At 36.4% G+C, this 13,346-nt stretch overlaps 2 protein-coding genes and 1 non-coding gene across 5 annotated transcripts; 2 read left to right on the forward strand and 1 right to left on the reverse strand.

The window, feature by feature from the left end:
- The first annotated feature begins 242 nt into the window (after window positions 1-242).
- On the forward strand, window positions 243-315 carry TRNAE-CUC. The gene has a single exon. It is a non-coding gene; the product is annotated as a tRNA-Glu (tRNA).
- Window positions 316-2,563: 2,248 nt separating this feature from the next.
- Window positions 2,564-10,429, reverse strand: LOC112512655 (UPF0183 protein At3g51130). 3 transcript variants are annotated; one of them, XR_003069240.1, is made up of 15 exons: window positions 10,169-10,429; window positions 9,489-9,571; window positions 8,142-8,216; window positions 7,388-7,455; window positions 7,199-7,304; window positions 7,035-7,095; window positions 6,788-6,954; window positions 6,373-6,435; window positions 5,199-5,246; window positions 4,737-4,850; window positions 4,531-4,630; window positions 4,371-4,447; window positions 3,478-3,582; window positions 3,182-3,287; window positions 2,564-2,808 (listed from the first exon to the last, which is right to left on the reverse strand). XR_003069240.1 is itself a non-coding variant. In XM_025118725.1 (15 exons), the coding sequence occupies exons 1-14, from the start codon at window positions 10,263-10,265 to the stop codon at window positions 3,237-3,239; spliced, it is 1,215 nt and encodes a 404-aa protein (XP_024974493.1). In that variant the 5' UTR covers window positions 10,266-10,429; the 3' UTR covers window positions 2,564-2,808; window positions 3,219-3,236. The 3 variants fall into 3 exon arrangements, 2 of the variants coding, with proteins under 2 accessions (XP_024974493.1, XP_024974494.1); XM_025118725.1 differs by having other exon boundaries at window positions 3,219-3,287; XM_025118726.1 differs by having other exon boundaries at window positions 2,564-2,819; window positions 3,219-3,287.
- Window positions 10,430-10,849: 420 nt separating this feature from the next.
- LOC112512974 (60S ribosomal protein L7-4-like) lies at window positions 10,850-12,444 on the forward strand. Its single transcript, XM_025119099.1, has 4 exons — window positions 10,850-11,047; window positions 11,339-11,439; window positions 11,519-11,570; window positions 12,147-12,444. Exons 1-4 carry the CDS (start codon window positions 10,850-10,852, stop codon window positions 12,360-12,362), a joined length of 567 nt encoding a protein of 188 aa, XP_024974867.1. The 3' UTR covers window positions 12,363-12,444.
- Window positions 12,445-13,346: the final 902 nt, after the last annotated feature.

Raw genomic sequence — 13,346 nt, forward strand, 5'->3', positions numbered from 1 at the left:
GCAACTACTGTTTTCCTGATGAATCAATGAAGAAATAGAAGGCTAGGGTTACACAAAATCATTGTTTGAATCAAAAATTCCGAATCGAAGGCATTGAAAGTTCAAATCAACACAAGAAAACGCTAATCCTTAGAATGAAGATCAGAACGGAATCACAGCAACCGCTGAGCAAAATCATCCCCAATTATCCAATTGAGTTTAAATTCCACATTATATTTTCAATTTCAATACCAAATAACAAATCCGTTGTAGTCTAGTTGGTCAGGATACTCGGCTCTCACCCGAGAGACCCGGGTTCAAGTCCCGGCAACGGAAATTGTTTTTGCATTTCTTCGAATTTATTGTTTTTGACCAATTAAAATTATTATTTTTATTTGATGAAAATGTGACATTTTATGTGATATTTCTCAGACCCTAAATCCTAAACTGATCGAAGGGAGATTTCTATAGTTCCAACTGTTTTCAATGAACAAAAAAGGTTTGGGTCGGACGTTGAGGTTGAAAAAGGATCTAATCAGACTTTTTAAGGATTCTCGGACTGGGCCTAGGCTCGGTCCTGCCCCCAAAATTTCAGCCTGCTCGAGCTTTGAGGTCTGGCATGGACCAGGCTTCAGGTTCATTAGGCCTAAGCTTTTTCTGGTCTGATCGCGTCGAGCCTTGGCTTTTATGTGCATCTCTACTTGCAATATAACTTACATGGGTCTTGCGGTCTTGCCCAACATTTGTCGTTTTGACCCTCAAAAGCACACTTTTTGTGTCATTTCTCTTTTAAGATGGTGAATTCTTACACATACCAAAAAAAAATCATTTTTGTGCATGATGTTGTAACATATATCAATCCCCATATAGCATGCTAAAACAGTAAAACATAAAGCATATATATCTCCTTTTTAAAAGCATTAAAAGGTACATTGATTATTCATGATCTTCTATGGACCTCGATGTCATTTATTTGCATACCCTAAATACAAGGTTAGACAACTCGCCTAACTCCAAATTCACGTGGATTGATGTACTCAAGCTCTAGCTCCCTTACCAGGTCGTGCTCACGATATGACTTAACAGAGAGCTAACCTACCTTCAACTTTGCAGCCTTAGCCTACATTACCTCCCAGGTTGCATTATAAGTCTCATACAACCTTGTAATTCGACTTCGTGATCTATATAGATAACCAGGTTTTTTTGGCCGCATAATGACACTGAATTCACTTTTTTTTTCTTACATAACTATACATCCAATACGCTTACCTACCATAATTCTCACTTAAACAATAATTAAAATGACAAACATGCATTTAATCAGACGATTTCTCCTATATTTTTCAATAACATTACACTTGATCAGATCAAATAGCGCTTTGACCTTACTATGTTTTGTTTGCATAACATACAGATAACGGTTGATGTATTCCTTCCAAAACAAAAGAGAGTTCAGGGTGTGTCTCTCTTCGTTTAGACATACTACTCGAAAACATACTCTCAAGCCTACAACTTATGCAAATGGGCTTACAAACCCTTGGACTTCTACTTTCAGATTATGGCACCTTTAGTCCCTCGCACACTCACTTACCTTGTTACATCCATCCATACAAAAAATTAAATGATCGCTTAAAGATTATTAATGTGTCATTTGCCCATTGATCAATGAATATGTTAAAAGATAGTATAAGTTATACCGATCTATATCAGTTACACATTTTAGTTTAAACATCAGCTATAACATGTTATGTGATAGCATTTTTAAACCAATCATCAGTTGTAACCGATTAAAGAACCAGTCATCATCGTTTTCGCTCATTTCTAATGCACACAGTGATGTCAGGTTGCAACTCCTGCATCAGTTTAGGCTCATCAACTCTAATGTACATGTATATTAAGCATCCAAATGACATTTTAGATCATACATTTTATTCAAAATGCACGTAAAATGCTAGTGTGTGTTCACATACACGATACTAAGATGTCCAAATGGGTCCGACCCCACCCGGGACCGGTGGAGGACCAGGACCGAGACCGACTTGGGACTAGTCCTGCCCGATTTTTATTTTAAATTTATTTTTAAGCGTATTTTATCAAGTGTATTATGATAAAAATGTATTTTTTTTAGTGTATTTGGTTAACCCAATTAAATATTCCAAAATATATTTGATCGACCAAATTCTTTATAACAAAAATGTATTTCTTTAATGTATTTGATTGACCAAATTATAATAAAAAAGTATTTGTTAGTGTATTTGATTGACCAAATTCTTCAAAAAAAATATTTTTCATATGTTAAAAATCAATTTTAAAAAAATTAGTGGGACCAATTTGGGCCCAGCCGGGGACAGGGAACGTCCTCGTAATCAAGCCTCATACATCTTAACCGGGCCTTCCCTTCTTGACCGGGACCAGGATTGTCACTGTTTCGGCCCAGCACCAATGTAGGCCGGGGACCAGTTTTTTACCATGTCTATGCGATAGTTTACTCCCACTTTGAACACCGAAAAACGAGTGAAAAGGGCCGTAAACAATCATACAAGCCCAGCAGACCCGAAAAAACAAACTCAAATGAAGTGGTGTGCAATATGCATGTCCTACAAGGTTAACACTGATATAAGTCGAAGCAACTTTGTTTTCGTTAACATCTATCATCAAGTACAACAAAGCTGGTGTATGAAACACCCTATACAATCATCACTTCTTCCCATTTCTTTTTCGGAGGGACGGAAATTGCCATAAAACAAATACTGTACAAGTTTCAACGCATGATGCTCGTTTTTTGTTGGTATTTGCTGTTGCTGCCTACGACTGTACATCCATCGCATTCTGTAACATAACCGTTCCATAAAACAATCAAGAACTACAATTGGAAGTAGCACCGAAGAGTTGTTGGCTCAGATAGATCTTCAACCTCTACAAAGGTCTAAGGTTCAAGCATCACCAAAACACCAAATGTGAGGAGTGTGTGAGTTTTTGCCTTGTAGAAATATTATACACCGCAAAATTTGAGGTGTGAATTTTTTCCAATTATTTTTTTAGCATGTCCTTTTACGTCATTTTACTTTGTCATCAATTTTTCGGCTAGTTTTATCAAACATAACTTGTTTATTGGCTTACAGCTAATTTATTAACCAACAACTATTTTTTAGCTAACAGCTAGCTTCTCAGCTATTTTGCCAAACATAGCTTTAAAGAATACCTTCGTTCTTAAAAAAGGATGTACGGAAGTCACATACCATAAGTCCGTATGGAACTTAGTATGATTGGAAAAGAGTCACGGTAGCAATATAGCCATTCTTCATGACCTGCTCATACAGAACCGTCGTAAGCAATTATATTCAGTGCAATAGTTGGATAATATGTGATAAGAACATGGAACGATTACAGAAAGAAAGAATATAACAAGAGGCAAGCCAAAGAAAAAAAGACTTGAAAAAGCCAAACGGACCGAAAAGTTTTTGCAAGTAAAGATGAGTTGAGAAATTAAGAAATTACCTCAAAAGCAACATTCTGGTACCCATAGACAAAAGTGGAGCCAAATGGATTGCTTGTAGAGCCTTGTGTTTGAATAGCAGCTCGGCCACAATCTCCGAGGATCTCCTATCAAGAAAATACCATAACTGAACTATTAACTTTTATGCAATCAATGATAACAGCAGATTCAGATTTAGTAGAATTTCCTGATAAGAGATTTGTGCTTTAGTTTCAAAATAACTACTAAAATTATTTATAACCAGAAGTGGCAGAGTTTGTGGTTGCTCCAACAACCAAACCCAATATATCCTGCTCGAAAGGAGGGTCTGGGAGGGGTGGGATGTACAAAGTCCTGACATCTACCCCCAAAGGGTAGGGCAGTTGACTCGCTGTACCACTATCCATGCATAAAAACTGAAATTATTGAATAAAAGCACAAATCATCAAGACTTGAACGTTGAACCCATGAAAATGACTTCAGTTTCAAAAACATCGATGTAACAACATAAACAAGATCGATGATATGATATACATATATATAGGGTTGGGTTTAGGGGAAACCACAAAAAAATAGAAAACTGAGAAACACCCTAATAACCATTCATTGGTCCAGTATGCACATGTGCATAAAAGTAATTTGTCCGATATGCACATGTTCACAAAATGCACATGTGCATAGAAACCAGGAAACATGTTCAATTGTTTTTATACACGTGCACACCGGACAAATGAATCGTTATTAGGTGTTCCTTAGTTTTCCATTTTTTTGGTTTACCCCTGAAGCGGAGTCTATATATATTTATGAATTTTCTAAAACAAGATTAACCCAAATTCATGGCTACAATGTCCAAAGTTCATTTTGTACTACATGCCACATTTTTGTAAGCTTCGAGCAAAGGTAAATCAGATCAAACCTTCACTTGGTCCCACTTTGACCCGGGCGTAATCCTACTTTTTGAGGAATTCATATCTTGATGAAATGCACCATCAACTACATGTAAGAAGAGACCAGCAAAAACATCAGTGAACAAAATCATTAGACTACCAAAGGCCTTCCATGATGACATTACTTACATTCTGTAGCATGGATAATGAAATTGCACTTCATGTATGAATTGAAGTCGGCATGCCCCGGATAATTTGTATGTAGAACAAACTTTTTGATCTTGTGGGTCTGAAAATTCAATTAAATATATTCATATAAGAAAACTTTCAACCCAAGAAAATCATATTGACAACTAGTATCCTCGGAAATTCAAACAAGAATATTAACAGAATACCTGGCCGTCAAACAATATGTCAAATCCTCGACCAAAATAGTTGTAGAAGTAATCACCACATAGGGTTGTTTTTGGTCGTGGGTCTGAAGCAGAGTGAATTACCATTTGGTCGACCTGCAGTACCATGTTAAGTCACTAGTAACCTAGGTTGCTAAGATACATGCTCAAGAAAGACCAAAAAACACACAATACGCAATATGTTCCGTAATAGATGCTTAAAGTTGCAAGATGTGCTCAAACGCATTAGCCATGCCTAATATGCCCAATTTCAGGAGGGTTAGTAATATGGATAGTTAAAATGGTAGCATTAGTATGTGTTACATATCTTATAATAGTGTTTATTTACTTCGCATTATGTTTCTCAGCCAACAAGACCATAAGAACATTTATAAGTTCAAGCCTAAATCCCTGCATAATGTATTCATGTCATTCCATGCCCAGTATATAGAAACTCAAGAGAACCTGTTTTTGATGAATTCCATCTGGTCGGCCTAATTCTGTCCACACATCCTGCATACGAGATAGTTAATATTAAAAAAGCAGAAGCGGCCAGCATGAAATCAATTGCGCAAAATTTGAACCTTGTAATGGCATCATATAATTGGAAATAAGTTGGGGTATGTTGATATTCTTATCTTACCGATGGAAACCTTATAATCAGCTAAAGTATCAAGAATTCAAGAGGAAAAAAATACAACTTTGTGTTTAAATAACTTTTTAGCATTGTTTACTCGGTCAAAAAGATGATATGGCTGTCTAATGAGATGACAAAGTATCAATGACTCAAATGGTCAAAATAATGGCTGAAGGTGTGTTTGGTATGTGGGATGGGGTACAAAAACTTCTGGTCCCACGTTTGGCGTGACATTAAACTTCTGGACCGGAGTGTGAGAAATATGCATTTAATCTGTCCCATCAGCATAAGTGGAACAAAAATCAGGGAGATGGGATAAAATTGGTAAATTACTAAAATACCCATGTCAAATTAAAACCCTAAAACCTTCCCGAATTTTTTACCTCACTCTCGCTCGTCTAGTTATGCCCAGTCCAGTCTCGTCCGGTCCATCAACGTACCAAACACACCCTAAAGAACTCTGGCCATAACCTAATTAGGAATCCAAATTGAAGAAAATAAGTGTTTCAATTACAACCAACTCAAAGTGTCGGTCACTAGAATGGTTCTAATCCCGGCAATCTCTAGCAGTCCAGACACCTTCCGCTTAACAAGCTTCCATTTTTATTACATAGTTTGGATCAAGTAACAATAGTCAATAGGTTGAAGATAAATTTGGGGAAATCAATACTTTGCAAGTGATTGATTTGTGCTGGCTTGTCAACCATGTTTGGGAGCAGTTATCCATATCAAAAGATGTCAAAGAGTAGGAAGCAGCAACAAGTGTTTCTAGCATTCGTAACTACCACCATGACATAATGGTCACATTGATCACTTTCTAAAAAACATAAAGTGCGTAAGTGAAGAAAGAAGAAACAGAAGATTGACATACTGATAGCAAACACATTCAAGATAAACAAATCCAGAAAGTACTAAAGCAGCATAAATTTAACTAGGTAAATATATCCAGACTCAAAATCACAGACAGCCAGCCATTTATTTAAAAACTTCAATAGGCACTACCTGTGGCGAAGCACCAAAAGGGATATGCTGGCCACCTACAGTAAACCATAATTCCTCCCCTAGCTGAAAAAAACAAAGTCGAGCAAAATCAGGTACAAGTATATTAAAATGGACGCCTAGAGACCTCACTCCAGTAACCATACTAAAATAGACGAAATCAAACCAAATGAGCCCAATATATCCCACCCAAAGGGGGTGGGATGGAGGTAAGATGTACACAGACCTGACCGCAACCCTAAAGAGTAGAGTAATTGGTTCCATGACTACCCCTGACTAAAATGTCCAGCCTTATCAACATAGGGGGATTTCAACCATAAGTAACAAGTGTATAAGATGAGATGTCAAATTTCATGATTCTAATCAAGGTTAGTATAAAGTGCAAAAGGTTTGGTTATTTTTTAACAGGTAACCGAACCTTAACATGGACTTCTTCCATGTAGAGGCTACCAGCAGGAAGCGGAGGAGCAGAAGCCTTGTTCATCAATGATCCTACACCAACTTTACTATCTGTCGAACTGTCGTATATGCATACACGACATGTTACAGGAGTAGTGCCATCCGGAAACTCCAAGGGCAATTCCGCTTTCATATTCAAAAGACGAAAAATTAGGATAGATTATTGGGAAATAAATCATAACTATGCATAAAGAAATATGGTATACCTTCCCCATTATGGCAGCAGTCGGTATACTGAGAGGGAATGGGAAAAGCAAATGATAGCCCCTGAAAAGTACAGCCGGCCTCAGTTTTTCAGAAAGGCAACGGTGAAAACAGAAATAATGTTTCGGAAAGTAGAAGAAATGTATGATTGTCAACAAAAGCATACCGGATAGAAGAGAGTATAAACACCTCTATCTTTGTCATAAATTCCAGGAAATGTTGGCCCAAAAACGGCATATACAGCTACGAAAGTAGCTGGAGTTGACGGACCTCTGAAAATAATAAAGAAGTCAATTACTATTCACAAACAGATAAGATCAGAACATTAGAAAGCGATTCAGTATATCACCCCCACCCTATCAGTGATGTTGCATAGCGCATTTGAAGCCGTTTGACATCAAAAATTTCAATAAGTCGAAGCCTCTGAAAAAAGAAGCAATATTACATATTTGTAAGGAGTTTAACAGTGACATATAGTGGACGTACGTAAAAAGTTTCAGATATAAGAATATAGACAAAGTACAAAAACAGAAAATACATAGATATAGAAATGTTGTGAAACACAGAACCCAACAAATAAGTATTACGAAACAACAAATTGATCGTCCCTTTTAACACATACGATTAAAGAATTTATCCGAATCACAAGCCAGCTACCCAAATCTACAATCTAATCTTAGTAAAATCGAACCTACCCATTTTCAACTGTTACTACCTAAAAATGAGTATCTTTAAGTCTTAACTGAGCAACATAAAGATAGTCGACGAATAGGTTCGAGTTTATCGTCTAAAATGTACTTCTATATCACAGAGACTCTATTTGAAAACAATTTAAATGACTTGCACCTGCGTGGCTGTGTCAAATTAATTCCAATATTCGCGTGGATATTTAATCAAAACATAGATTGGTGCATAACTAAATAATATGAATATTAAACTTGAAGCTAGACATTTTTCCATATTCCATCTACTGTGCATACATGAAGAGAAGTGGTCATAATAGGCCAGCCCAAACAATTTGCAGCAGTAAAGTGAATCATACAAATGAAATTTAGAATTAAGCTATTTACAGAAGTTACATGCTTTAAGATTAGGGACAACAGGAGTACCTGAGACCATGGATCAAAACGAAGATGAAAGCCATGGTCTGGAAAGCTTATAACAATATCCAACTTTAGTGGATCCTGTATAGAAACAAACATTGAACATTTATGTTGATATAAATAGTGGATGGTGAAGAAAAATATAAAAACAAGCTTGCAGTACATAACAAGTAGGCATTAAGAGGGGTAGAGAAAAGGCAAGAGTAATATGAGGTGATCAAGAAATACCTTAAGGTTTGAAGTACATTTAAAGAATCAACTTATATAAAAGAACATCAAGAAATTCAGATTCCCAGGCCTCAAGTATTTCATCTCTTTATAGTGTCCAATAAGTTATTGAATGTCTGATCTTAGGACCTTACTCTCAGTGTCAATCCCGGCTGACTATAATAAACCACTACATTTGTCCCCAAAAAAGAGTAACATCTCCCATTTGGGTTGTTCCAGAAAAAGCTATAGTTCCCTGTTTAGCAAGATTCCAAAGTTTACCTTTGCCCACTAACAGCCGTTAGAAGATATTTGTGACAAGGACTTTGGTTTCTCGATTTTCTCTTATTGAAGGGCATTTTAGTATTTTATTATTGGTCAAGACTCTGCAAAATCAAACATTGCATTTTTGTGTGGAAGGAAGAGAGCACTACTTAGCATGAACATAAAGGCAGTATGAACTAAGGGTGTGTTTGGTACCCAAGACATTACAGAACAGAACGAACAAAAAGTTTTGTCCTGCCTTTGGCAAGCTATCACTTTGGACAGGATGAGACCACGTGGAACAATTTTGTTATTTTTATGTTTTCCCACCAAATACACCGGAACAAGGTAGGACAAAGACCAAAACACAATTCTAGCCGAAGATAAACTCTTCTTTCTTCAAAGGGTAATATATATACATATATAATATTACATGTATCGTAATTTCTTTTCAATATATGATATATATTATATATATTAAAAAGAAGTTATGTATAAATCTTTTTTTTGTAAAATTACTTGATATCTACTTGACATATCTCATTTATAATGTTATACAGTTAAAAGAATTAAACACTCTAGAGACAATCTGGTTATTTTAATATTTTGTCCCCTCATGTACTAGTCTCACCTTACCGACAACTAGTTTTGTTTTGTCCAATTCCATCATATCCGGTCCACATACCAAACGCAGCACAACAAAATCCTATTTATTTACTTTTATATTCAACAAGAGCAAAGTAATTATGTGTGCCCTGTGCCGGTGCTTATGCAATGATACCAATATCTTGAGCATACAACAAACCCTCTAAAGTATCATGAGTTAAGTTAACAAAACACCATTGCAAGAAAAAATCCCAAATTACTTTTGTCATTACAAACCTCATCAAAGTACTTCACATGAACAACATCGTAGATGTTAGGTTGGTGCTCTATCTGTGCAAACGCTTCACATATAGGCATTCCTGAAACAGAAAGATCATTCATCACCGTATAACCAAAACATCATCTGCAATCCCATTTTTCATCTACCTTTAGACGATTATCAACATCAAACTAACAAAATCATCCTTTCAAACCAATTTAGTAAAAAGATCTTCAAAATCCCACCTCAATTACTTCATATCTGCAACTGAATCTACTCCAATTTAAGTGCGGCATAAAATTATAGCATTTAATACAAACTGAATTAGAAATTAGAAAGACTATCCACATATGCACAACACCATCTAACAAAAACTACCATTGCAATCCCTTTCTTTTCAGCTTCATCATCAACTTGAAACTAGCATAATCATCCTATCAAATCAATTCTTTACAAAATCTTGGAAACCCAAGCTCAATTAGTTCATAACTTATACTAATGGTACTCCAATTTCAGCAACCCAGAAAATATAGCATTTAATACAAACTGAATTAGTAAATATCCCCCGATAAATTAATTGAACAATAGTTTCATAATTCAATCACAAGACACTAGACCAGTCATTCCAATAATAGCAAACTTTCCATGGAAAATCAACGATAATTTTGAATCAGGATTAAGATCAAGAAAAAAATACCTAGAGAAAAGGGACCAATTCCAAGGCCGGGACGAAGATCAAGAACGATGACACCCATGGCGGTGCCCTCACACCTTCTACGGGGTCTCTGCAACATAATAACTGGATAATAATAACAACAACAAACTGATTTCACTTGCGATTATCCTTTCGCGAATTTCGAAACCAGAAAATCTTGTTCGCGATAACTTGCAGTCTTCGAAGCCCGATTCTTTCGCGATTAGTTCTCCGGGGGATGCTTAATCGATTCAGTTGCCATCCACTACACGGCATGAATGGATCGTGTTCGTGACGTATGGATGCTTTACAATTTGTACATTATGCAGCTAAAACTGTCCCTGACCCAATTGAAAGAAAAATGTTTGTATAGCAAAAGTTACATTTTAACCCTTGACCTTTGTTGGTTTTGACATTTGAAGGTAACTATTGCTCCCGAGCATATCCCTTAGGGCATGTTTGGTTTGCAGGAATTAAAGGGATTTGAAAGGATTTGGATTTAAAATCCAATCCAACCCTGCGTTTGGTTTGTAGAAATGATAGGATTTGAAAACCTGGGATTCATTTAAAATCCCACCAACACTGGATTTGAGAATCCTTTCAAAATAGACGGGATTTGAAATCCATTCCGTGGGATTTCTTTTTTCCCCTATTACCGTCTCCATCTTCTCATGGCCTCCTCCAATGCTCACCGTCTCCATCTTCTCCCAGCTTACCGTCGACTCCTCCAAACCGTCGTCGCTCACCGTCTCCGTCGCCGTCTCCCACCGTGGTCGTCGCTCACCGTCTCTGTCTCCCATGGTGGTCGTCGCCTCCCATCCCCTTGCGAAGCTGCCGCCGATAAACACTTTCTCTTCGCCGCCTTCTCCCATCACGCAGCAGGTAAATCCCTTTTAAACCCTAATCATGTCCCCTTTTCTTGATTTAGTTCTTCGCGAAGCTGCCGACCTAACCAGCTTCATTATGTGTGGGTGTGTATATATATATTGTATATATGTTTGAATACCCTGTTCTAACAACAACTATTTTGACATATTAGGTTAAATTTTTCAATGATATATATATTGCATTTTGGTTGATCTTGAGCTCAAAATACTTTGTGGGTTTCTGTCTCCATGAATAATAGTTGTCCATGATCTTGCTGGCATTGCTTACCTAGAATTTATGTTCTAGGTAAGCAGGGAGTTGATTCAGTTGAAGCGTGAGGCAAGGTTGAGAGGGGGATTTTATGTGAACCCTGAAGCCAAGATGTTGTTCATTATTCGTATTCGTGGGTATGATTTGTGTCATTCTTTATATGTGATCGCGAATTATAGCTGGAGAATAATCGTTCTTCGATTTTGAAATGTCTAGTATCAATGCCATGGACTGTCTATTATGTATGATCTCCATGTACTGTCTTTGGGTCTTATTAGCCCATATGATTTTAGGAACTTGAACATTGAGAATGGCCAAATTACTTTGACAGTACACTAGAATCACATGTAAAAAAGCACACATAATTCATGCGATTTTGGCCTTGACCTGAGGTCGCGGGCCAAGTCGACCGCTCACCGCTTCTGTTGATCCAATGTGATTTCAGTGCAAAGTCACAATGTGATTTGGACGTTTTCGTGTTTTCATTTTCCGACTCTGTTCTCGTTTGATCTTCCCCCGAGACAATCATTTACCAACCCAATAAACTATACGAACTTACAATAACATGTGTGAAAATGGAGTGTTTATAGAGTGCTGTGTCATATGTGAAACGTTAAAAATTGTTACATGTGGATAAAAAGACGGTCTTGAATGTTTCACATATGAAGCAACACTTCATTTTATGAAACAACATAGGGAAGTTGGCTTGTAAGTTCGTACGAATTATTAGGTTTGTAAAAGAAGGGGATTCTTTGTATCTCTTTCTCTCTATATATGTGTGTGTGTGTGTATGAAATCCTGGAAATATATAGTCATAATGGAATATGGGCTTTTGGGACAACAGGGGCTCGGAAAATTCGGCATAATCTGCGTTGAAGATCTTATTCATGAGATATTGACTGTCGGTCCTCATTTTAATGAAGCAAACAACTTCCTGTGGCCATTCAAGCTGAAGGCACCTTTGGGTGGTCTAAAGAAGAAACGAAACCATTACGTTGAAGGCGGAGATGCCGGCAACCGTGAAGATTTCATCAACGAGTTAATCAGGAGGATGAATTAATTAGCTCGCGGTTTTGAAACTCAGGATTAATAGATTTGTTTGCTTTTGTTTTTATGATCTTTGAGAGCTGAGCACTTCCATCTTTTAAGCCATGAAAGAATGTATCATCATTTAGAATGGTCTTTTTTGTAATCTACTACTGTAGTTTTTTGACTTGCAAATGCTGTTTTGTGGTGTTGCTTGTTTTAGTTTATTTGGTTGGCTTGAACACCACTTGTATGTCAGATTGACAATGGTTATTTTGCAGGCATAGCGAGATCGAGAATCTTTCTCGGGATAGAAGATTCTTGTTGGGTGAAAACTCGTTCTGATGGCTAAGATATTGTCCATGATCTTGCTGGCATTGCTTACCTAGAATTTATGTTCTCAATCCAAATCCAAATCCTACAAACCAAACGTATGAATGGATTTCAAATCCAATCCAAATCCTGCAAACCAAACACAGGAATGGATTTTAAATCCAATCCAATCCAAATCCCATGGAATCCAAATCCCTCATGGGAATCCAAATCCCTCATAAACAATCCTGCAAACCAAACGCACCATAGATTATTCAAAATTTATAAGTAAAACATATTATCTTTATCTCTAACAGATTATGTATTTAGAAGATACTATAATTAATTATATTAACATTTAAATACAATTTATTAAATATTATTTTTATTTTTTAAACATTAATTGTTTCTCTTTAATTATTTTTGAAAAAATGTCCAAATTTGGATAATACATTCATTTTCTCTCATACTTTCTCCATTTTGAAAAAGGTTTTGAGGAATCTATTTAAGCAAAGATCCCCGAAATAAAAAAATAAAAAGCTAAAATCTCTATAAAAAATATTAGTTTCATCCCCAACAGATTATATATTTGAGAGACTACACGATTATTTATACTATATTAGAAGCGTATTCGCGCAATGCAGCAAGATAAATCGTAATTTTAATATTTTATTTTATTTTTTATCTCAGTCGATGTTATAATATG

This window comes from Cynara cardunculus (assembly GCF_001531365.2).
Source record: "Cynara cardunculus var. scolymus isolate 2C chromosome LG 5, CcrdV1, whole genome shotgun sequence".
Taxonomy (NCBI): Eukaryota; Viridiplantae; Streptophyta; class Magnoliopsida; order Asterales; family Asteraceae; genus Cynara; species Cynara cardunculus.

What these genes read in the sequence shown, in the direction of transcription:
- LOC112512655 (XM_025118725.1), bottom strand. Translation starts at nt 10,265, where the DNA reads ATGTTGCAGAGACCCCGTAGAAGGTGTGAGGGCACCGCCATGGGTGTC. An exon ending in AATTGGTCCCTTTTCTCTAG is followed by an intron (nt 9,572 to 10,168) that starts GTATTTTTTTCT and finishes TTTCTGTTTCAG; the next exon opens with GAATGCCTATATGTGAAGCG. An exon ending in TTTATACTCTCTTCTATCCG is followed by an intron (nt 7,096 to 7,198) that starts GTATGCTTTTGT and finishes TGTACTTTTCAG; the next exon opens with GGGCTATCATTTGCTTTTCC.
- LOC112512974 (XM_025119099.1), top strand. Translation starts at nt 10,850, where the DNA reads ATGCTCACCGTCTCCATCTTCTCCCAGCTTACCGTCGACTCCTCCAAA. An exon ending in TTCATTATTCGTATTCGTGG is followed by an intron (nt 11,440 to 11,518) that starts GTATGATTTGTG and finishes TGAAATGTCTAG; the next exon opens with TATCAATGCCATGGACTGTC. An exon ending in TCTCCATGTACTGTCTTTGG is followed by an intron (nt 11,571 to 12,146) that starts GTCTTATTAGCC and finishes TTGGGACAACAG; the next exon opens with GGGCTCGGAAAATTCGGCAT.